This window comes from Xiphophorus couchianus, chromosome 5 (assembly GCF_001444195.1).
Source record: "Xiphophorus couchianus chromosome 5, X_couchianus-1.0, whole genome shotgun sequence".
In the NCBI taxonomy this organism is placed as follows: domain Eukaryota; kingdom Metazoa; phylum Chordata; class Actinopteri; order Cyprinodontiformes; family Poeciliidae; genus Xiphophorus; species Xiphophorus couchianus.
In genome coordinates this window covers 9,970,803-9,995,405 of record NC_040232.1, presented here as the reverse complement: position 1 = coordinate 9,995,405, position 24,603 = coordinate 9,970,803, and the positions used below count along the sequence as shown (strand labels likewise).

The following is a 24,603-nucleotide window of genomic DNA, read 5'->3' as shown; positions in this document are numbered from 1 at the left end:
TGTTTAAAGAGCTAAATAAATAAATTATTTATTGATTCATGTATTAACTCACAGAAACTTGGAGGAGCTGGGGTTCTCTGTAGGAGTTGCTGAGTTCCCAAATGAAGAGAAACGCACACAACACCAAATTTTACACAAGTTCAGTGGAGCTGGTTGTTGAGAAAATGTTGAAGGATGGAAATTTTTAGACTACAGTTTCATTGCACGATATATATTTAAGGATTTCAAAACCCCAGCATTGTCATGAGTATTGAATGATTATTAAGGAGGAAAAGCCTGAGCAGGCATTATTAGTAATATGTTCAAACTTTGTGTGCTCTCTTTTTTCATTCTCTCTAGAAAAACAGAATTGAGCTCCAGCTTAAAAAATGTAATGGGTTACAAGTAACAGACAAACTTAGTTTATTAGACCTTAGTTTAACTTAATAACTTTATAAATTAACTTGGATAAAATTAATTTGATTACTTATGACCAAATTACATTATATTTAAGCTGGATCACCTGTTCTCTTTTTTCAATGTATATATAGCGTATTACAGGTTAAAAATATATTTTGCCATATTTTTCCATTGCTGTTTTTTTTTCCTTCTTCTTGCTGCATAAATAAGCCTGACCTTTTTTCACCTTGCTGCTCCACCTTTCATTTCATTCCCACCATGCTCAAGTCTCCATCTTTCTGTTGCCACTCTTCATCTGAAAAGTTTATTATTTTTGACATGGGGGCTGGTTTTATTTATTTTTTTGCTCCTCTGTCTTTCATCTCTGATTCATCCCATCCTCACATGCACTTTCTCTCCCTCGCTCTGGGTGCACCGGTGTTTATGATGCGCCTCGCAGCTCCCTTATCTGGTACACCCGGCCTCGGCTGATAACTGGGGCCTGTCAACTCCTTCGGATACCAGAGTGTTTTGATGCACATGAGTGCTTGTGTGTGAAAGATTGTGTTGAATTCTATGTAAGTATATAAGTATCTGCGTGTGGGGGGTGTGTGTGATGTGTGTGTCTTGAGTAAGAAACATGCTCAAAGATTATCATCCCATGGGAGTAATCAAAGGCAAATGTGGAAACAGATGATTACATGGATGTTTGGGTGATTACAGAGTATGTGAAGGTATTTGTGCATGTACCCAGCTATCATTTGGTTGGCTTGGAGAATTAGACTGGGTTGATTTATAACAGTGTTTGCTCGTCCTTGGTTTTTATCTTCCTGGTTTTTAATGGAAGAGTAACAATACATTCAGCTCATGGGATCAGACTAGTTTTCGCTTCATGAAAGTGAGACAAGATGAGATTTTAACAATATTTTTCAGTGATATTCTAATTTTTTTCACAAAAAAATAGTAGCGGTATCACAATTTACTGAAGAGCAACTCAAGGAATACTTTCTTTACCACAAGTTACCACAAGTCTGAGCACTCATCCTCATATCAATGGTTAAAATAAAAGCATAAACTGAATTCACTAACTTCAGCCTTCAAACTATAGCTTCCAGTAAAGTAAAAGTAATGGCATCATCCAAAGCGTTTAGATGAGACTTGAGCTGTCAGCTGAAATTTTACCAGTGTCTTCAAAATTTTACCAGTACTCCTACAACATGCTGCAACAAACAGCTGCCAAGTCTGAAAATGAAGGTAATTTGTCACTACAAAACAAAAGGAGCAGCTGTTTCCTCAGTCTGCAACATTAGAAAACGGCAGTCAACAGTAGTTGTTGAGAACATAATTAAGGTCTGAACTAGAAATTTGTCAGGGAACTGCAAGCAGAATTTCTGGAAAGGAAATAAAAGCCATTGATTAAGTTTAGAGAGCATTGTCAGTCTTGGAAAGAGGGTGTGCTTAGGCCCTTCACATAGAAACAGGTATTTTTGACAACAACCATCTGTTAAAGTCTTAACTTGGCTGTCTGCATGGAGGGAAATACAATTAATTTTACCTGAAAAGATATAGTTTTTTTAACGAGCCAGACAAGATCTTTGCTTCCTTGCACTGTGGTGGATATGTGGGATTAATCAGATCAGATGTCATCTGAGGGCTTTTGAATTCACAATATGCACTGATATGCAACGCTAACAACTAAACTGTCTTAGAATGGTTTTGTATGGACAGAATGTTTCTATAAAAAGAAAAATACTGCTAAATCTGATCACTGTGTTTACGAGGATTGTCAATCGGTTACTGACACTCACTGTTTTGTGTTTTGTTTCGCTCTGGCAACTGCAAGTAACAGCACTCATCATGGCATCAATCAAATAAATCAATCACATTTTATTTGTATAGCACATTTCAGCAACAAGGCATTTCAAAGTGCTTTACATCATAAGAATAAAAAAATACAAAGTCATAAAACACACAATCAACAAGATTACATTTTGCAGTGATTACACATCAGATTATTGATTAATTTTTCATTGATTATGTTTCAAAAGCAACTCTAAACAGCTGGGTTTTTAGACTAGATTTAAAGGAACGCAGTGTTTCCGCTATTTCACATCATTCAGTCCAAATTCAGCAGGAATTTAGTTTTTGTTGGGTACAGCTTCGTTCATGGGGGCACAGGACAAATTAAATAAACAAAAAAAGTTATATTTTATAATTTAACATATTTAGAAAAAATGAAGAAAAATTTAAGTCACATTTTCTACAGAAAAGAAGAAAATGCTTTTTTGTTGTGAATAGATCGTCATTAACTTTCTGTCATTAACACGATTTAAAATCCTTAGAAGTATCTAAGAACTAAGGGCTTGCAAGTGAGTCAACAAATCCTAAAATAGTTTATTCGTTTGAAGAAATATAGTAGATTCTAATATGAGTACCTAACATGTTCACGCATTCATTTCTTTTTATTTCAGTCACTGTAGCATAAAATAAGATCAGACATTTTAAAAAATGTCTCTTGTAGAACTGTTATAGCAAATACCCCTTTCTATTATTTAAACTGCTTGCTAGATCTACTTAGTATAATTAAAAATTTGATCAGGACATGCCGTTACTACTTCATGCTGTCACAGAGGCATCATATTAGCATCTACTTTTCTTTCCAGATCGTGAGAATTATGGTGCGACTCGGGATACACGCGTAAAAGGACCGAACTGATGTTACACAATTTTGTCATTGTGTCACATCATGCAAACTTATTTCCAATTTCTTCCTGGGATTAAGTGAATGCTCAGTTGTTCAATAAATATGTTTCAGCCCTTCAGCAAGACCATCAAATTTTCATGTTTGGGAACATTTCTATAATAGGATAGACACACACACACAAACTCTGCAGAGCTTGTCATAATCTGAGCTGCTTTCACCACTTTCTGACTGTTGACCCTCAGCACCCTCTGTCAGCTGGGGTTAGTGTGGATGACTTTAGTTGACAGCACGGACTGGAATGCCCTTCAAATACTGTGCTAAAACAACAACTATACACACATACAAAACACGGTTAAAATGTGTTTAGTGCACATATATGTAAACAGCGCCTCATCTGCCCTACAAAACCATATGAAGTCCCCAATATGTATAAAACTACAGCCTAGCGGTGTTTTTTTAATACAAGCACTATGACATCAGTGAATCCAAGAGAATTATTGAAATTATTTTTCTTGAAAATGTCAAGTTCTCATTCATAGCACACATTTTAATGTCTCACCCCCTCATATTTCATTACTCGTGTCCTGATTGGGTGGTTATTCATCACTTACTCTTTAAGTAGCTTGTACCATGACGCAACATCATTCAAAATCCTCTTCTCGCTTCAAGGCATATTTCTCTTTTTATGTACTAGCAGGCTAACTGTCCATAGGCTGGAGAAAAGATTTGTAAGCTAACTGTCTCTCAACTGGTGCTAGCAGCTGTGGCTCTGATGATTTCTGGGTTGAAACATGTAATAAAGTTCTATTTAATTTTTGCTTTACAGCAAAATGCATAAATTATTCTTTAACTTTGAAAATGATCAGAAGATTTTGTTGTCTTTGGTTTTCATTGAATTTTGGATTTTGATTATTTTGAGCTGTTTATTGTCACTAATGACCTTAAGAGTAATTGTAGATTGGAATAAGAAACTACAGTCATCATAAAAAGGTCTTATGCTTAGCACCAGTTTAACATTTGTAGGAACAATTTTTTTAGTTTTTTGCTTGCTGGATTTACTCATAATACTAAATAATTCATCTGGATATGTTTTGCATATTGGCGATTTAGCTGCCATCTACAGTGACAACTAAATCAATGAGAAACAAGACTTAAATCTGTCAATCAAAACCAGGAATTGGAATAAAACCTTCATTTCGTTCACCAGTTGAACCACATCTCTCCAAACACATACATACAGAATGGAGTCATTGGACTATAGACAAAAAGACATAGCTCTGGGAAGGCAATCAACTCTTATTGTTCATATTTTGCCTTTGTGCATCTAATAACAGCTCTCCAAATTGCTCCTCGGGAGATCAATAAAGCCATTTGGTATTGAACTGAATAACTTCAGAACACCTCACACATAAAATATTCAGCAATCACATATATGCAGTTTGCTGAGATTTTATTGAGTCATTATATACTGTGGAGCAAATTGTTTGTATTCTTCTAGGTTCTAATGGACTGAAGAAGAAAACATATTTGTTAATCTAAAACATAAAGTCTGGCAACAAATAATTAACAGAAATATATACATATTTAAACTCCTAACCCAAAATGTTGATATGTATGAGTACTGAGTGTAAGAACATCAAAACTAGTCACATTTAATTCTAATCATTTGGTTTGCATCATTTCCCACTTCAATAAGAACACACCGGAAACAAAATGTGTTTGTCTGCTTGGCCTTTAATCTATTTTATTTATAGATTTGGGAAAACAGCTCAAGAATTATGAGTATTGAAATGTTGCTTTGCTTTCTGTGTACTGGAGCAAGAGCTGCTAGCAACACAAGGAAATGCTTTTTAAGGGAAACTATGAGGTTGAAAAATGTGTTATTCAATTCTCTCTGTTTTTGCTTGATTTTGTTTTAAATCTATTGCCAGTTGTTGGTGATTCTCCTCATCTTAGTGCATATCAGATGCTAAACAGTGTGCAACTATGATTTAGACATCCTGAATCATCATCTATATCAAAAGCATATATGATACACTTTGGTGAAAGTTGGCGTGAGGGACCGCATACATTCCACTTAAGTTTATTTTAAGTAGATCACAATCTTTGTGCAGAAAGTGATGTATGCCAGTGTCAGGCCTCTTTTTGTGTGCATGCCAGATTTATAAATTAGACCCCTGAACTCAGTCCAATAGAGGAATTATGGGATGTGGTGGGATGTGTGGTTTTGGGATGACTGCCATCGTCTTTGTATTTCCACAGACTTTGGATGATATTAAATGTTTAGATTTTAAATTTTGCTTTAGTTTTGCTGTTGAAGCACAGTAGACTTGATTATTTTCTTAAGTTTACATAATATATATCAAACATTTTCTTCATATATATTATTAGACATATATTTTAAACTGCTACCAACTGCACAGTGGCGCAGTTGGTAGCACTGTTGCCTTGCAGCAAGAAGGTCCTGGGTTCGATTCCCGGCCGGGGTCTTTCTGCATGGAGTTTGCATGTTCTCCCTGTGCATGCACGGGTTCTCTCCGGGTACTCCGGCTTCCTCCCACAGTCCAAAAACATGACTGTTAGGTTAATTGGTCTCTCTAAATTATCCCTAGGGGTGTGAATGGTTGTTTGTCCTGTATGTCTTTGTGTTGCCCTGCGACAGACTGGCGACCTGTCCGGGGTGTACCCCGCCTCTCGCCTGCAACGTAGCTGGAGATGGGCACCAGCAACCCTCCCGACCCCATTAGGGACAAAGGGTGAACAGAAAATGGATGGATGGATGGATGGATATATTTTAAAGTCCAGTGGCAGAATACACACACACATATATAGAAATTTGCAAGTATAAAGGCATTACTAATGATACGCTCTGCAAGCTTTTTGAAAGCTGCATGAGAACCATATGGTTTAAATGCTACATTTTCCGGGTTATTATTTTTAGGATGCTCGGTTGAGTTGTACTCAGACAAGTACAAATTGAAATCACAGCAAAACATATTTTAACTAGTGGTACTTTTGGTACCATATTCACAAAATGCGACTTTGAATCCAAGAAAACAGTTCTACAGTAAATTGGCATTTACAGAATTAGATTGGCTCTGCAAAATATGTGGGCAGCAAGCTCAGTGTTCAAAAGGAAGAATACTTTAATATATTTAATTGGTTGAATGAAGCTGTATTAAAAGAGGTCATTGTTCAGTGTCGTTACGTCAACAGAAATGTATTTCAGTCTGTCTTAACAAAAGCGACAAAGAAGAACCCAATTTTAAGAGTAAAACCATCACTTTTCTCTGCAGTTAATGAAAATACAAAAGACTCCTGGAGTATAAAAATGGCTTATAGAAAATTAACTATCATGAAGCTGGAAACTGCAGTGTGTTGTCTTTTTCTTCTTAGCGTTTTGATTTTGTTTGATTTCTGTTCAACTTTGCTTTTCTTCTTTTTTTCCATTTTAAATACAGCTCAGTTTTAGCTCCAATATCTACTGATTATCTAACTGCAAGCTAAACCAATGATTGATGGACCGTTTGCTCTAGATCTGAGTGTCCAGCTTGGACTGGAAACCAGCTTGTTAATGGGAATTGTACAAATTTAAAAACATCTTGGAGATTAGTGGAAAACAAAACAGTGCAATGCAGAACATAGAATAAAACAGTATTGTATTTTAATAGAGGATATTATAGTTGACATAGTCCCAATAATTCAAAAACCAACACTGAATGTGGCTACAGCGTTCTGCTTCAACTCAAAGAGAAGAACTTCTGTTTGTAAGAGCTTAAAATCCGAAAATTAGTTCCTGCTTTATTGTTATTATATGTATGTGTACGTATTAATCTATTGCACAGGTGAAACTCTTGTATTTCATCCAGTTAAATCCTTTAGTTTATTTGTTGATTTTAAATGACAAGAAGTGTGAAATGTCTTTTTTTAAGTTCACTGCAGTTAAGCAGTGGGACTTGGATATCCTGAAAAGGAGCTTGTGGCTGCAGAAATACATCAGCCAACCTGACCACATTCGCTTGATGGAATTTTCTAGAATGCCTCCAGGCTGCTGTTATGATGTGGTCATAATGAGAACTGATCCCTTCTCCAAGTCCTACATTCCCTCTTCTATTAGATTGCTCAACAGCAACAGACAGTGCTTATCTTAAGTAATTGCTGCCGAGAGACTTCCAGGATTTATTTAGACTGTGTTATTTACTGTATGTTTTTTTACAGATTATTTGTTACTTAACTTTTTTTTTACGCCGTAACTAAATGTATAAACCTGGAAGCAAAAGTGAATTTTCCACTGGGACTAATGAAGTTGTCTGACTCTGACTTCGCCTCATTTCCACACCAGAAAGGCTTCATCTTTCATCCTCTGCTTTAACACTTTTAGGGAACATTTAACATGTGTTCCCGTCCTCCACCCCACTCTCATCTTGCCCATACTAATCATGAAAGCTGAAACAGATACAGATGTCAGGAGATCTTCCCTTCAGAGAAGATTTTTATCAGATAAGATCTCCTGATCTCCTCCTTGGAGAATATCAGCTAAAAGTGTTGACACTTATCTGGGTCCCCTGCGGCTATCATCATGCATCCAAAGCAAAGGGATTAATGAGCAGCAGTTAACGCTGCAGATTTTTATCCCTGGGATTTGCTATGCAAATTTGACTCGCATTGCTCTGTTTTTAAAGACATTAAAGGAATAGTTCTTATGTAAAAGTGAAGTTCAGTTATTAGTTTTCTTACCAAACATTACCCACAGATAACCAAACCAATATCAAACATCTGTCTCAAATGGTTTGAGCACCCTTTGCTCATGTTATGCAAACTGAATAAATTAGGTGGCACAAGTTCTCAATGCTTTAGTTCTAGATTGAAGCATTGATTAATTATGTCAGATTTTGTTATTCCTTTTAATGTTTTGGCTAATCTTAAATAAATACAAACAGCAACAATCTCCGCATCTTAAAAGTCCGTCTGTGTCCTGCTATTAACGTTTCCAATAAGCACCCGGGTGTCTTTCTTTACTACTTTAGAGAATTTGGAAAACTTCAGTTTTTGCTTAAAATGATCTACTTCTGACGTCTTCATGAAGCATCGTAACAAAAAGGTACTGACCAGAATCTGTGACCCAGTTTTAACAGACGATGACGCAGAGAACAAGTAAAACACCTGGCTTTTTTGTTTTGCTTTTTTGATGAGCAGTTTTGTACCAACAAACCTAATTGTGCTCTTAACTTTAGTGCAGCTCTGGCGAAATGTGCTAGTTCAGCAGATTGCAAACCTCTCTGTGTTTGTTTACCTCAGCCGTTTTTCCTACCGGCCATGCAGAGAGAAACGCCACCAAAGGCAAATTGCTGCATTGGTTGTTTGAGGCTTTCTTCAGTTGTGACTTGGTATTGTATCACAGACCATTGAAATCCAAGGAGCCGTCAATGTCGAGCATTTTACTGTGCTTTGGTGTAGGCACATTTTAGATTTGATTATAGGTACAGTATATGCGAGACTATTTGTACTCACAAAAATCTCACTTTAAGCTCAATGTAATAAAATTGCTGTCTGTGCACAAAGTTCATACAAACTAGACTGATTTATAGACAAAGATGTTATTATAGCTGACATGTGTTTGAATGTTTTTCTTTCACTTCACATGACATTGAAATGATAAAAACATATTTTAGTTCTATATTTTTTTATCTATAGTAATTTATTTGGACATCTGCAATGTCAAAATACAGTTGAAAATCTACAGCACCGTGAAGGAATTTTAAAATGCACTTTTAAGTTGTTTAAATAATAAAAAGGCAAATATGGTTAGGTTCAGTAAATGTCCAAACCTGGTCTGGAGGCAGAACTATAATACTGATACATCATAATTATGCTCAAAGTTGTATTTAATTGAGATTTTATATGAAAAACCAACATGAAGTATTTCTTTCAATTGAAAGGAAAATTAATTATTTATTTATTAGGGCTGATTTAGTGAAGAGTGCGTGATTTTTAAGTCCTCACATAGTTTTCCATTTGGATTTATGTTTGTGCTTTGAATAGGCCATGGACATGTATTGATTTAAACAATGAATGGTGAACCTCACCTTAGCCTGTAGTGCTTGCAGCCTTTTAGCAGGTTTTCTTCAACACTGTCCTTTATATAGTTGCTGTCATCTCATCATTAACTCTGACCAACTGTTCTCCCCCTGTGGAGACAAAGCAACCCCACATCATGATGCTGCCACCACGGTTCAACATAAGGATGGTGTTCAGAGTGATGTGCAGAGACAGTTTCCCTCAACACATGGTATTTGAAACTCGAGCAATTTTTTTGTGAAGTTACAGACAGGACATCTAATGCCTTTTTTAAGTTGAGTTTGGTTACTGTTGTTCTCTTGGCTGAATTTTTCATTAATAATCTCTGTTTACCATTCTTTTTTTTTTAGATGATGGATAGAACCAGAGCTCTGTGAAACATTCAAAACATGCCATATCATTTAATAAGGCAATTATCTCCTTTTCTTGTTTGTTTTTTTTGTAAGTGAAGCTGATTGTAAAGAATTATTATAAGGAAATAGAGGAAGTTATATACAGCTCTGGAAAAAAATTAAGAGACCACTTAAAATGATCAGTTTCTCTGATTTTACTTTTTATAGGTATATGTTTGAGTAAAATGAATATTGTTCTTTTATTCTATGAACTACTGACAACATGTCTCTGAAATTCCAAACAAACATTTAGTATTTATTTGCAGAAAATGAGAAATGGTCAAAATAACGAAAAAGGTGCAGTGCTTTCAGACCTCGAATAATGCAAAGAAAACAAGTTCATATTCATTTAGAAACAACAAAAGTAATGTTTTCACTCAGGAAGAGTTCAGAAATCAATATTTGGTGGCATAACCAGGAGGTTTTCAGTAGGGTTCAGTGCAATGGGCTCTTAATTTTTTCTAGAGCTGTATTTATTCAGAACCCTAATATTGTTTTTGTGGTGGGAAACATGTTTAAAAAAATCTGCACCTTCAGTTTTACCAAAATATATTACTTCCTCCATTTTGGTCATTGTAATATAAGGTCGCTTTACTGAAACTACAAGGTTCTGTTACATTCTGATAAAAGATAAAGGTCAGCCCCATTAAAACACCTTTTTGGTCTGAAAGAGTTGGAAATTGTGAGGCTTTAAGGACAGCCTCATTCAGTCTAACAGAGCATGATGAAAAAGTGGCAGACTTTTCTCAATAGTGCTACAGAAAAGCCCACTGATGCCAGTTTTCAGATTTGTATGGTGCCTATTGAATTAAGTATTTGAAAAGGCCCTCTTCATCGGTGTGAGTTATCCATTATCCATAAGGATGAAAGCAGGCAGGAGGCAAGACTAATTAGCAGTGCCTCTCTGCAGGCTGAATGTTCTCTTGAAATCACACTATTCTATAATGTTCTTTAGGGTTTTAGACCGCAGATCATTTCTAGTGTCTAAGATGCTGGGATTTTTGTATTTTTTGTCTCTTAAAAACGATTTCTTGCTGTATGATATACAAGAGAGTCAAAATTTGCCTCCCACATATTGATTATGTTCTGAGTTCTCAGAATCAGGTAATAAATTAAAGATTAGATAATTGAGTTTTGCCATAGCTGAATAGATTCAAAGATGTCTCATCCTGTATTCCTAATGTTCACTATTTACTGCATGCTCAGATTCATAAACAACTGGAAAAAATGTGTAAAATTGTTTAATACTTCGAAAACAAAAATGTATGGTAACTTGGCAGCAGAAAATTAATTAAACGGACCAGCATGACCATTAAAAGCCTGGCTAGCCAAAGACATGGTCCTGCATTATCAGCTACAAAGTTCTGGACATTCAGCAAATTCTACTGATAACTTTTATATCCAATCTTGACACCCTCATCTTTCATAACTGAATATTAGGATGGCAAAAAATATCTGGTGCTACCTGGATAATACCATATGAATTCCACTGAAGTACAAGATGTTGCCGATGCAATGTCATCAGTTCTGTTGTTGGTAAGATACAGACACAACACCCTAATTCATTTGTGACAATATCTGGTGATTTTAATCATGCCTCACTCTGTTCAACACTGCCAACATTTCAACGTTTGCCAGCTGCTTCTCCTGGGAAAACAAGATTTTGAATTTGTTTTATGTGTATGACAGTATGTGTATGACAAAATCTTGTTTTTCTCTATTCTGAATACAAACTACCTGCTAGGAAGATGACTATTAGGAAAACATGCCCCTCCAGGCATGTTTTGAAGCAACTGATTGGACTACTCTCTGCCAGCCACATGGAGATGAAGAAGATTACAGGAGTGCTATAAGAGATATTTGCTGCCAACAGCCGTCACAATCTACAATAACTCTTTGAAGATTTAATGAGTTACAACATTTAATTTTCCTTTGGGATTAATAAAGTATTTTTGAATTTTAATTTAATTGAATAACTGACATACATGGAATTGTTAGAACTAAAGCAAATAGTTTCTGTGAGCTTTAGCAACTTATTTTTTCAGCCACACTTATCTATCTCAATGATATGCTTTAAGCATTTATATGTAACAATAAATATATGGTATAGCTAACAAAGAAGTGCTTAGAATGAATTAAAAATTATAGTACAAGCTGCTAATAGTGGTGCTTGAGTAAGAAGCTTTAAAAAACCCTTCAGATAAGCTTATCTGTCTTGCTGCCAGTTGTTTCTCTTAGTAGATCAGACAAAACACTCTGTGGCCGTATCTGTGTGTGTCAGCCACTTGATGCAGTTCCCGCTTCGAAGCAATCGCTTTTTCATTTTGCTTCAGTCACAATGTCAAGCACCTTTATGGGTGTGTTTTCCCTCCTGTCTGATTGTGGGTATCAGCTGCCAACAAAGCGTCTGTAAGTTCTGTCAACTGTACTATTGAAATCCCCCCCTGCATGAACAACACAGCCAAACTGAATTGAGTTTAGATGTAGCGAGATGAAACTCACCAGGGGCATATAATTTCATTATTGTCTCCATTAGCCTTTAGCCTCATCGATCACAGACATAAGGGTGAGAAGACAAGTTACAGGTCAAAGATCTGAGGTCTGAGCAGGTCTGTCGGAACTGCAGCCAATGGAAACACAGCGTTGTAAAGCTAGAAATAACGATGACAGTATCCAGATCTCTATAGCAAGAGTGGTAAAGTCCCAAGAATTATTCAGTTCAAAAGGTGGAATAAGTATATTGGTAAACCCTTAAATGTTTGTCTTTACAAATCAGACAAATATATCCCACACCATCTCTTATTCTCATTCTACCATCCAAAATTTTAATCTGTTTTATTAAGGTTTTATCTATAACTCTGCAAACCTGGTAAAACATATAACATCAAAAGACTTACAACTGTGAAAAGTATCGACTCTTTTGGGACAAACTGCAGTCCAGGTTATTTTCAGAATTCAATGCTCTCGTCGCAGGGATGTAGGGATACAACAGTTTTTATTTTGCTATGTGTATGGGTTCTATCAGTCCTTAAATAAACTAATTAAAGTAAGTTAGTAGTTATGAGTCCCCAACAAAGAACCCTGAAGAGATACTAAAAAAGCAGCCAGACTACAGATGAGAGGCCAAGAAAGTATGTTTGCATGAGGCCTGCAGGAGGAGCAATGGCAGCGCCTGCTTTATCTGCAGCGGATTAATGTGCAGCCCCATACTGGGCTGTACAGCCCAGAGTGGAGATGATCAGGAGAGGCAGATGTACAGATGGAGGATGGTACCATGACTGTTTTCCTCATCAGACCTTTAAAGCCTAAAGGGGTACATGAGCAAACTAAACTGACATCTTTGTGCCAGAAAATCAGAACGATTTTTAAATATTTCCTCCATTAAAAGCATAAAAGTTAGACTTTGAACAGTGCCAGAGCAGCATCATTATCCACCACGGCTACAAACAGCTACAGTAGGACAGATTTCATTCACATTTTATTACCCTTAACAATATAAGAATAAATTTGTATAGATATATAGGTGTGCATAGTCTAAGGAATCCATGTGGAGCATTTATTTGCATATTCTCCTTTTTTGAATCCTGCTTTTTGTAAACCACATGGGGTCTTAGACAGTGTGAGAGTTAGGAATTGAATTAAGTATTTAAAGTTATCCAGCTGTGTGTTCACCTTTTCATCTATTGATCTATCCATCCACCTATCCAACATTGATTGAGAAGTAAAGAATTTGTCCAGAAAAAATGTGCATGAACCTTAGAAGGACAAAAGTGTGCAGGTCTTAGCTTTTGTGCATTGTTTATCAATTTTCCATCAACTGCAGCTACATAATGTTGCAACTAACAATTCAAATAGGAACTTGTAAATATTATGGTGGTGTTTTCAACTCTTACCTGCCGAAAAATAAAAAAAACACTATGCAGGCAATCATCATAATATATAAATACATACAGTATATATATATAAATATATACACACATACATATATATATATATTCTTTTTTTTCTTGTTCTGTTGAATGATGTCTTGTTTAAATGCTTTGTAGCATGCCCTGGTTTCCTTTGAGCTAAGAATATAATAAGATCAATAGCATCATTTTGATTCTTATTTTCTATTCTACAGACACATTTAGACACAATTTAGCTTTTTTTCTCTCTAAAATTATATTTTAAAAGTGTTTTTTTTATGAAATAATTGCATTATCGTTTATTGGTTTGCTATTGCTTTTTTGCTTTAATCATTTTTGCAAAGTGTTTTTAACACTAAATGTGTTCATACTCTTCTTTTTTTTTATCTTTAGACTTGTTTAAGGGCAGCAACAAAAAAACCCTCAGTGTCTCTGGTGAAAGCACAAATTGTTCACTTTCCTTGTCTGGGCCAAAAGCAAGCACAAATGCTTTTTGTTTTTTTTATGAGTGAATAATTGATGTTATGCTTCAGGCCAATGTCCCATCTTTGTGCTCTGTGGCTTTCCAGCTTATCCTGTCTTATTGTACTTTAAGGCTTTTCTGCTCCTCTAATCTTTTCTTTCATTTGGATATCTTTCAGGTTTCTTGGAGTGCCTCCTGGTAGAGGTAGCTGCCCACTCACTGGTCCGTTGCCCTTTGACCTCATTTATACTGACTACCACGGCCTGCAACAGATGAAGCAGCACATGGGACTGTCACTCAAGAAACACAAGTTAGTGACAGAGTTTATTATCTTGACTAGAAAATATGAGTTTATGTGGGGCATAATATAAGGCATTCTAAAAGATAGGTAAAATACTGAGATTTAAGTTAAAATAAAAATCACTCAAAGTGCACTTACACTAAGGTTTTGATCTTAATCTAGTCTTTAACCCAGTCTGACCATCAATACCATCCGTATCCGACTTTTTCATGTCTGTCTCAACGAGGGGTGAGCTGATTAGTTGACCCTGATTTCCTTAATTTTGAGTGATCAGCCATTGTTTACATGTTAGAGTGATTTAATCCATCAATCTTATTTACTTTTTGCATTACAAGAAACCCTCAAACCCAAAGTCACTTTATTGGTGGTTTAAGTTGTCCTCTAGTTTGACCTCGTGATTTTGTAAAAGCAAAATACTGTTTTGCATTTTATTTTTGGTAAGAGTTACAGCCTATGTCTGTAGTCTTACCTGCTGTGTGAGTTTGAGTTTAAAATGAAACTCAGATTTTTTTTGAGAGCACTACCTACGTTTGTATTGTTCCACATATATTGTTTGATGTTTTTTACAAGACTGGAACACTGAAGATGTATTGTGACCTTATCACATCTGACAGTGTCAGTTATTTTAAAAAATTTGTATTGACCAAAGTCAAAATTTGTAGGTCAGGCTTTTTATACATCGCTGATTGAACAGGATTTAAATCGTTTTACCCCACCGTGAAAAATCAGATTTGCCACTTCCATATGTGGTACTAAATCAGACATGTCTTATTTGTTATATGTTCAAAGTCAGTTGACTTTCATAACAACAGTGAATGTTTGAGTGATCGGCCATTGATAAATTAACTAAGGACAATTTAGATCTAATCTAACGTTTTGGACTGTGGGAGGAAGCCTGAGAGAACCCTCACATGCGCAGGGTTCTCTCATGCGAACTCCATACAGGCCAGGATTCGACCAGGAGCTTCGTACAGCTTCTTACTTGCTACCAACTGTACTAACATGCAACACTGAATTTCCTCTAATTTGTTTCATTAGAGGAGTCAGTGGTTGCCATAGTGCTGTACATTTTGTGATGGGGGGGATTATGTGTACATAAGGCAGGAGTGATTACTGAATTACAAGAAACAAGGGGGTTGAAAACATTCTGTTCCATCCATTTAAAATAAATTTGGGAACAAAAAATATATATATTTTTTTAAATATTGTGAACAGCATGGCTACCTGTAAGAACATAAACTGGTTCAGCACTGTTCCATTACATTGAACAGCAGGGGTATTAGTAATTACATTCAATACCACATGTAGTGCAAAAGAGAAGGCATTTTAAATGCTGACAGCTTAACATGCAATTCCACATGCAATAATCACCCCATATCTCCACACAACATAACATGCAAACCTTAACATTTATTCCTATCAGACCTCATTCTTGGCAGCTGTTAGCTGCTGTGTGATTGTCATTCTGTGCTCACTGTGATCAGGAGAGAGGTGCTTAAACGCTTTATGAAGTGGAGACAGGAAGGAAACAGAAAACGTGTGCCTCATGAGAGAAAACACAAATTAGACTCTCTCTGCGTGTGTGTAGGGGTGTGTGTGTGTGTGTGTATGTGTGTGTGTAGTAGTGCAAAAAAGTGTGCTTAATGGCTTTTGGCATTGCTACAGAGTTTCAGCAACTTGGAATCTAGGCCATGACAAGCACAACGAAGAGGCAAGAAAACATGAATTAATATCCAAGGAAAAAGGATTTAAACTGCCAGAATGCACTGAAGGAAAATAATCGGCTGCACATTCCTGAGAGCACCCCAACATGAACCCACATCAGCTTCAGGGCTCTTTCATGTCGTTGCCTCAGAAACAAATAAGAGATAGTCCAACTATATTCTCATTCTGTAGTCCAGTTTCCACCAGTGTTAGTCTCAGTCTGAAGTTTATGATTTGATAAATCAGTTTATCTGCTACCTATACATATCATGACAGGGTTTGATTGTCTGGATATTATTGTCTTTTTCTTTTCTCCCTGTTAATGAAGCCAACAAAAGAGTTGAAACAGGGGGCAGTGTATTGTATTTGACCAGAAAGTCAGCTAAAAGAACAGAAGCAAATATTCTGTTAAAATAACAAACAGTAGATAACAGAGATGCAGAGATTTTAGGAAACTGGGGAATGGAAAGCTGTTACATGCTTAAAGGGCCAGTCCGTATATTTGTAAAATCCAATTATGAGCAAGAAAAATGTATTGCTGATGGACTGGGAAGGTATTTTCCCAGCATGTAACCAATTTTGCTGCCTTTTTATCTTGTTTTCATGATTTATCTTTCTCTCACACACACAAACCCCACATTTCCAGCAGAAAGACCAGCAGAAGTCAGCACCTAATTGCTTGTCGTGTTCACCTTTGTGTTGCTCAGTTGTTACAGTGCGGTCTTGATCCTGGCTGTCTTTAACAAGATGTGACTCTTGGCGTTTGTAAAGTATTTTGTTCTATCCCACACTTTCTATTTAGAATTTGTCAGTTTATAAAGTAACACTGAGCTGTACAATTATATCATCTACCTAGACAGACTTCTCGTGCCCTGTTATTATTACTGCAAGTATTTTTGGTAAGCCTTCTAACAGATTTTTTTGGTTAAAGAAATAATATGCATTTTATAATTGGTAATATCTGCCTTACCTGCAGTAGATATGTATCATATCACTGTGCGTTTGTAAGAAGTAAATGAAGTCTCAGTGGTGGAAAGCTAACAGATGATCAAACATTCAAAGCACTTGAGAAGGCTTTAGCTACTGAAGCTAATTGTAGACTTTTGATATCCACTGGCATAGACATTTCTGTTTGAACAAGTTTAAATACCTTAACTAATTTAAACACCCACCCAGCCATTTTGTGGCAATAAGTTAAAGTTTTTTGGTGTCTAGAAAATTAACAGCTTCAAAAACCTCCTGAATATCCCTTGCCCTGCCACATTCGACAAGAACTGCGTTGTTACCTAGCAACCCCAGCGAAGCCCAGCCCATCACCTTGCAACCAGCCTGAGGAACCATTTTTTTATTATATAACCCCGTCAACATACCAACTGGTCTACTCATAAACCTCTTCCTTAATGCTTAAAAATAAACGTACCAAAAAGGTGCGTTACATAACTGACATTCATATTTCTGATATATAGATGAGAGTAGCTTCATTATATTTCTCCTAAAATAGAATTTACAACTGGAGAAAACTGCATTTTCTCTTGTTTTCTGTCCTATAATTTCTCCTTATGTCATACTGCTGCATTTACCTGTGTAACAAAGACCCTAAGGATCAAGTTAGGTCAATGACATCCCTACTTACCCCTCACTCCCCTCTTTTATTCTGGTTGAGTCTCTCACACTACCAAGTTTAATTAATCACATGGTCTAAGCTTTACAATCTCTTTCTTCTCAGTTCTCTTTAATTACCTTTGTTTTATGTTTGCACTGACAGCCACTCTAATTTATTAGGCCTGTGTAACATGGTAATAATGAGAAAGGTCCTGTTGTGTTCGGAGCGTTCTATTTGCTCGACTTCATATGATTGTTTGCGTGGAGGCGAGGGTGTATTGGTGTAAGTGGGCTGCTGTCAGAGAGGCTGAAAGCAGATAAGAGTCTGTTTTAAATCACACCCACTTATCTGATAATTGGAGAAGCATATTGATCCACTTCCCCCCAACCTCCTCCCTGTTTGTTGACTTTACTTCTGTGCTAGTGGTGTTTCGAAGGAGGTATCTGGTTTAGTCTGGGAAGATGTTTTGTTCGTGTTTGGATGCAGAAAAGAAAGCAACACTGCCTGCACTAGTAATAGTAGATAAATGATAAATGGGAGAAGGTTTTTGCACACAAACACTAACAGCAAAGCTAAATTTTTTAAGCTCCTTGTAAAAAATATTGACAAATTTTCTTTGACATAAAATTGTGTATCCTTTTTTTTATCTTCTGCTAGAGCCAGAAAACACCTTCCAGCTACATGAATACGTTCGATATTGCAGAAAGCTACATCAGTCATTTACAAATTTGGTATTTTATTCACACTGCAGTGTTCCTTCTGTTAGATGTCCTAGCGATAGATTATTCTGCCTTTAAATGTATCTGGATGGAAAATCAGTTTTTACTGTTGGTAACAAACTTTCATACACACAATTAGATCCTGTCTTCAGTAACATGTATGTTTGGGAAACAGACTTTCTGTTGTGTCTGCTCCTCCTGTGCTCATGCAAGCTCAGTTATGTGTTATGTTATTGCATGTGTGTTTGTTGTTGTTTTTTCTTAAAAAAGAGCATTCATGTGAATTACATATCTATACATTACTGAAAAGAAGTAGAGCATTTTTTCTGTCTTCCTTTTTTCTGTTTTTGCTTCCACTAAGTTTCAAATGTGAGGAGGAATTCCCAACAATTAGACGAAGTTAGAGGAAGGGTTGGGTGAATGTTGCAAAATGGTGGCTGAACAAATTTAAAGCTAGACTGTTCAAACTTTGAAGAACCATCTTTTTTCTCAGATGATATAGGTTTGATCAAATAATTGTAAAGAATCAGTTCTTATCAGTAAAAAAAAAAAAACACATTCTGTGGTCATGAAAAGATGTTCACATTATTAGCATTATTAGCAAAACATCTAAGGAGTTTGCATGAACTACAAAAGTTGGATTAAGAACTCTCCTGCACATTATTAAAAGCTGGAGGAGAAGTGATTTGTAAAACAAAAAAACTAATAATTCTACTGTCACTTAAACATTTCAGAATGATAGACGCATCAGGGTGAGAAGACAGCGACATGAACTGATGCACCCATCATGACTGGTGTTTACTGGTGCGAATGTTATGACCTGGGGTTGCTGTAGTTGATCAAGTCCAGTTTATCAGCAACATTATGATCTTAAAGAATTAGGTCAGAGCAAAAAACTGAATGACTAGGTCATTCCATGGATTGTTTTTTTTCCTTATCTGATGGCAAAATGAGACATAATTTTCACACATGGACTGGCCAGCACAGAATCCAGACCAAAATCCCGTTGAGAATCTTTCTGGATTTTAAGACGAAGGCGTTTTTTTTGGATGGTCTCCAATCATCAATCCAAAATGTAGGTGAAAAATTAATGCAACACTGGATAGAAATAAATCTTGTGACATTGCAGAATCTCAGCAAAACAATGCCACAGCAAATCTGTGCTATAATTTAAACCACCAAATCGATTCTTCGTGTCAAAATTTTTAGCTTTTGCTTAGGAATAATAATTTGCACACCTTGCACGTTGGTACTGAAGTAAAAAGAGTGAGATTTATTAGGACATAGAGAATAAGACTTACAAGCAAGAACTTGAGTCTCACTTCATAGACAAATAAGAGACAAATTATCCTTATAAAGACAGCAGATCTCCTCCTTCTGTATTTCTTAATACACAAACTTTATTGTCATTTTTCTGTCATTGTTTCATTTTTCTACCATGTGACTAATGCCACCCTCTGGCAGGAGGCATTATTATCCCCACCAGTGCGTAAAGTCAGTTTGGTCACAAAAATCTGAGCTGTGCATGAATGTCTGCAGAGAGTTTAATTGTGTATTAGAGCTTTGTGATCAAATCTGTTTAATGCTTCGGACCTCATGACACACACTGTCTTCTTTTAGAGTATTGTGCATTTTGCAATATATTGAACACATGTAAAATATTAGACCAGAAATATTGAAAGTTGTTGCACCTAGTGTAAAACTATTTAAGACTATAATAGGTTATACCTAACAAATCACTGGGAATTTTGGAAAAATCTGCAAATTGTTTACAAAATAACCATAATATGTACTTTAGAAATTGTCCTATTAAAACCACACTAGCAACCATCCTACATCTAAGTGCAAAATACTTCCCTTATTTGATGTATCATTAATAATACATTTATGAGACATTTAATGATTTATTAAAGTCTTTCAGGTCATGAAAACACCTGAAAACCTTTTCTGCAGAAATGTAGAAAACAGTGGAAAGAACAGAGATATGGACAACTTTAAAGGAATGTTCAAAAACAGAGGAGAAACCTCATGTAGAGTAACACTTGTTTTACTAGTTTTATTTGCTTGCCATAAAAGAATCCAATATTATTATTGTATTTGGGAAAGGAAGTGACAGATGATTTAATGTTAGCCTGCTCGCTAACAAATGCATCCCTTTTAGAAATGGTACTGTTATGTTAATGAAAACAATTAGCCAAGCAAAGGTTATTTTTAATGTATTTAATGTGGAGATATGAATTAAAGTCCACTGGATCAAACATTAAACACCAGAGTGAACAAAAACATTGATAATAAACCACCCATGTTCTGTTTTAGGTGTTATATAAAGGCATTATGGTTGCTGTCTGTTATTTGTTAGCTTCTTACATGCAAGCTGATACTTAGCATACATAATAGTTCTGTTAGCATCAAAGCATGTACAATACATGTTGAAGAACAATTCAACATGTATTGAACATGACAACAGGAAGTTGAAGTAACTGTGATTATTCTCTTCAAGCCTTCATGTACAACACACTCTATAGCATAGCACAAGTTTCAGAGCGTTTCCTCATCAGAGGAACGAGCTGTGATTTAATTTAGATAACCATGTTGAGTGCATCCATGCTTTGCATAACAATAAGGAAAAAGTGTGAAGAGTGTTTGTTTACTTCTAACTTTCTTAATACATCAAGTAATGCTTCGTTCTATGCTCCTACTGCACATTGCATCACATAACAACATGCCACCCTGCCATGATTCCTTCACCCTGGAGAACCTCTGAGCAGCCGTTTAACCCAGATTAGCCCTTTACTCTGATCTTCAAATAGATATTCAGCTCAGCTACTCCTCTGCTTATCCCTTCTCTCCCCCAACTATTTTCTATCCTTTGGGGATGGCTTATCCTAACAGAAAACCATTGCAGATCGGGTGAAAAGTGGCAGGGCAAGGGATAAAAAACAGGGTAGATACAAACGAAACTAACACTTGTTATTAATAATTCATCGCCGGCTTTCTGTGGCCCTCAAGACTAAATCTGAAGGGGTCTCTGTGGAATTCCTTCATCAGCGCAGCAAATAACATGAAACTCAGAAGTGAGATTGTTTGATTCTTTTGAATAAAGAATATCATTCAGTTTTCTGACGTTTGTGAGAATTTGTAATAAGGCTATTCCATTCAAATCATCAGCTTTTGTTTAATGCTTTTTTGCGAATACAGTTCTTATAATCATATGCTTTGTATGATTTTCTCTGAAAAATCTCTACTTCTGTTTCTGTCTAAAATGTTCCAGAAAATGTTCTCACTTTGGGAAGTCACCTTCTTTCTGAATCACAAATAAATAACTAATCCTTTTATTTTATATTTTAATGAAATAAAAGTGTTTCTGTTGATCAAGTGATTTTAAAAAGTGAGTTATTCTGTTAGATGATGAAAAAAGGAGAAGGAACCAAGCAGCAGTTTTCTACTCGCATCCACAGAAGCTTGAGATATTCTAAGCTTGAACATTAGAGCTCAAGATGTGAACATGTCTATTTTTTTCACTCATTTTAAAATGTGGAACTCATTTAGATTCATCACAAATAGAGTAAACTATTTCAAACACTTTCTTGCAATTTACGCCCAAAATTTACTGTTTCAGAAAGTGTGTTAGGAAAAGCTGCTCTAGCAACAGGAAAAACCACAGCTTCAGAGGACTGACAAACAAAATTCAGTCAAAACATTTGTGAGGTCGTAGTCAGTGGATCAAGACCCACTTTACCCAGATGAATCCTACACAGTGGCTGCAAATTTCACTTTCACTACAAATGCTTGTTACATTATTTTTAAATATTTTTTGGTGTCCCATAAAATCCCAATAAGATGTTTTGAAGCTTGGTAGCTAAACTCAGTTTGTGTGTTACTGTATTGTGCTGTTCCTCCACAGATGCCATATCAGAGTTATTGACACATTTGGGACAGAGCCAGCCTACAACCATGAAGAATACGCAACCCTGCATGGCTATCGGACCAACTGGGGCTACTGGAACCTAAACGCCCGGCAGTATATGACCATGTTCCGTAAGATTATACTGTCTTTCCTAAGTTTTAATCACTTTTTACATTTGCCTTACTTTCCTGTTGTCTCAATATCTCACTGCAGCTTTCTTTAAGAATTTTCTATCTGTCATAGCATTCAATCGGATTCTAATTGTAAACTCATTCCTCTTATCAGACGTTATTTCCCAGACAATGCTGAGAGAATATACTTTTGTTAGTTTATGAGTCACTGAATGGCTTACCACCAAAATACATTAAAACTCTGTTGTCGTGTCAAACTTGCAGACCTCTCAGGTCTTCTGGTTCAGTTCTATTGTGCATTCAAGAACCAGAACCAAACATGTTCTTATGCAGCTATAATGTGGAACAAAGTTCCAGAAAACTGCAAAAAAGCTCAAACTCTGAGTTCATTTAAATCGAGACTTTGGTTAATAACAACTGGAATATCATAAAATGGAGTCTGTTTTAATACTGCCATTGCTTTCTTTTATTTTGCTATTTAATGTTTTTGTTTATTTGTCGTACTATATTCATTTTAATCATTTAAAGGACTTTGAATTGGCCTGTTGGTGAAAATAAATCACATTGCTTTGCCTCACTTTCAAATATTTCCCTTTTTAAAGAGCTGATTACAACACATCATTAAAATATTGTCTCATATTAGGAATTTGCTCTTTATGGCATTAAACACCCGTAGGTGTTTGCACACAACCATCAAAAATGTCTTTCTAGGAACCTGAAATGACTTCAAACTAGTCTTTTCACTTCTTTTGACAGGTTTTGCTGGTTGTTCACTTTCATTTGAAGAATGTGCTTCACATTTCTATTTTCAGCACAGCGTCCCTTTAAGCTGTACCTGTTCTCAACTCTTTCTTTTTCCTCTTATGAGCTGCACAATAGGTCTGATCCTCCCTCCGAGCCGTCTGTCTCCTCACTTCCCGGCTGAGACATTGACTACTTAACTGTCTCATGCTTTCACATTCAGCTGTCAGCAGCCTTGTATCACTGGCGCTCAGCAGCAGGATCATTATATCGACAATATACAGCATATTGTAGACACCCACGTTCCACACTGGCCAAAGCTATAATGAGTGACTCAACCTTCATACTTATGAGAGCGTGGCGGCGCTGCTTTTATTACTGTTCTTCAATACTTGAAAATGCTCTGCAAAGGGAGGAATAATAAGCACTTGGCTTAAAAAAAAGAAGTCAGTAGCAGAGGATTATATGTGCAGTTTGTTTTTATCATGTCAAATTGCTTGAACTCACTGAACAAAACACATAAATGTACCTAGCATGTATATTTTACTATATAAATCTCTGTGATAGACTTTGCCATACCCAACCACAGCTGGCTGTGTGACAGACACAATTTATAATACTTAGGCAATACTCACAGTCACTGAACCAATGAGCCAAAGTGCAAAAGGATAGAGTGAATTTTCCTTGCATCCTTCTTATTCTCTCTCTTTAAATAAAACTTTTTTCCTTTTTTTATCTGTTCCTGCATTCTTTTCACTTTTCTCACCACTCTGCTACTTTCACTATCTTCACACATACACTCGCACACATTCAGCCCACACACCAGACAACTCCTTCATGGGCTTTGTTTCGGAGGAGCTGAACGAGACAGAGAAGAGGAGCATCCAGCAGAACAAAGTCAACAACATGGCTGTGGTCTATGGGAAAGAAGCCAGCATGTGGAAGGTACTATACACAAGATAAAGTTTTGTTGTTTGTTGTTTTTTTGTTTGCTTTTTTTGCTTCAGCAGGATCTATTTACTCTTTGCTTGTGATTGCCATTTATATTCTGCACAGTCATCTAACGTCCTTCGATTAAAATGCTGTATAATCAGGCATCATGCATAGTGTCATAGGATGGGTTAGACCCTGGTGGTACCAGCAGTTGGAACTTATCAATAATTAAATTAATTTGATTATATAATCATCCTAGAGGTAAGACAGTTACTGGATTCAAAAAATTAAGATTGTTCACAACCATCTGGTGCAGCTTCACCATGATGTTGCCACTTCCAAACTTCAATGTTGATTTTGTGTTTGTTTTCTTTACCAGATTCTTAAATGCATTGAGTTGTTGGCACGTGTTTTATTAATTCAATATTTGTGCCAACAAGCATCTGAACAGAGTCACCTCTGGCTGTCAATTGGGATGTGAATCATAAATATGTTTATCTGTGGCATCCAGGGATTTTAATTTAAATAAGTGAATAGTTCATTACCTGAAATGACTCTGCAGGTTCTCCATTTTCCTCCACAGCTGGAGGTACTTTTGAAACAAATTAAATGAGAGACTTGAAATGGAAAACATTTTCTGA

General features: G+C 36.2%; 1 protein-coding gene across 2 annotated transcripts in view; it reads left to right on the top strand.

Moving 5' to 3' along the window:
• Window positions 1-24,603, top strand: part of LOC114145485 (alpha-1,6-mannosylglycoprotein 6-beta-N-acetylglucosaminyltransferase B-like) — a 116,904-nt gene that overhangs the window by 79,427 nt on the left and 12,874 nt on the right. For both annotated transcript variants that reach the window (XM_028019088.1, XM_028019087.1), the window contains exons 9-11: window positions 14,102-14,233; window positions 22,155-22,288; window positions 23,844-23,974. In XM_028019088.1, the coding sequence (XP_027874889.1) occupies window positions 14,102-14,233; window positions 22,155-22,288; window positions 23,844-23,974 (397 nt within the window). The remainder of the gene's footprint in view (window positions 1-14,101; window positions 14,234-22,154; window positions 22,289-23,843; window positions 23,975-24,603) is intronic.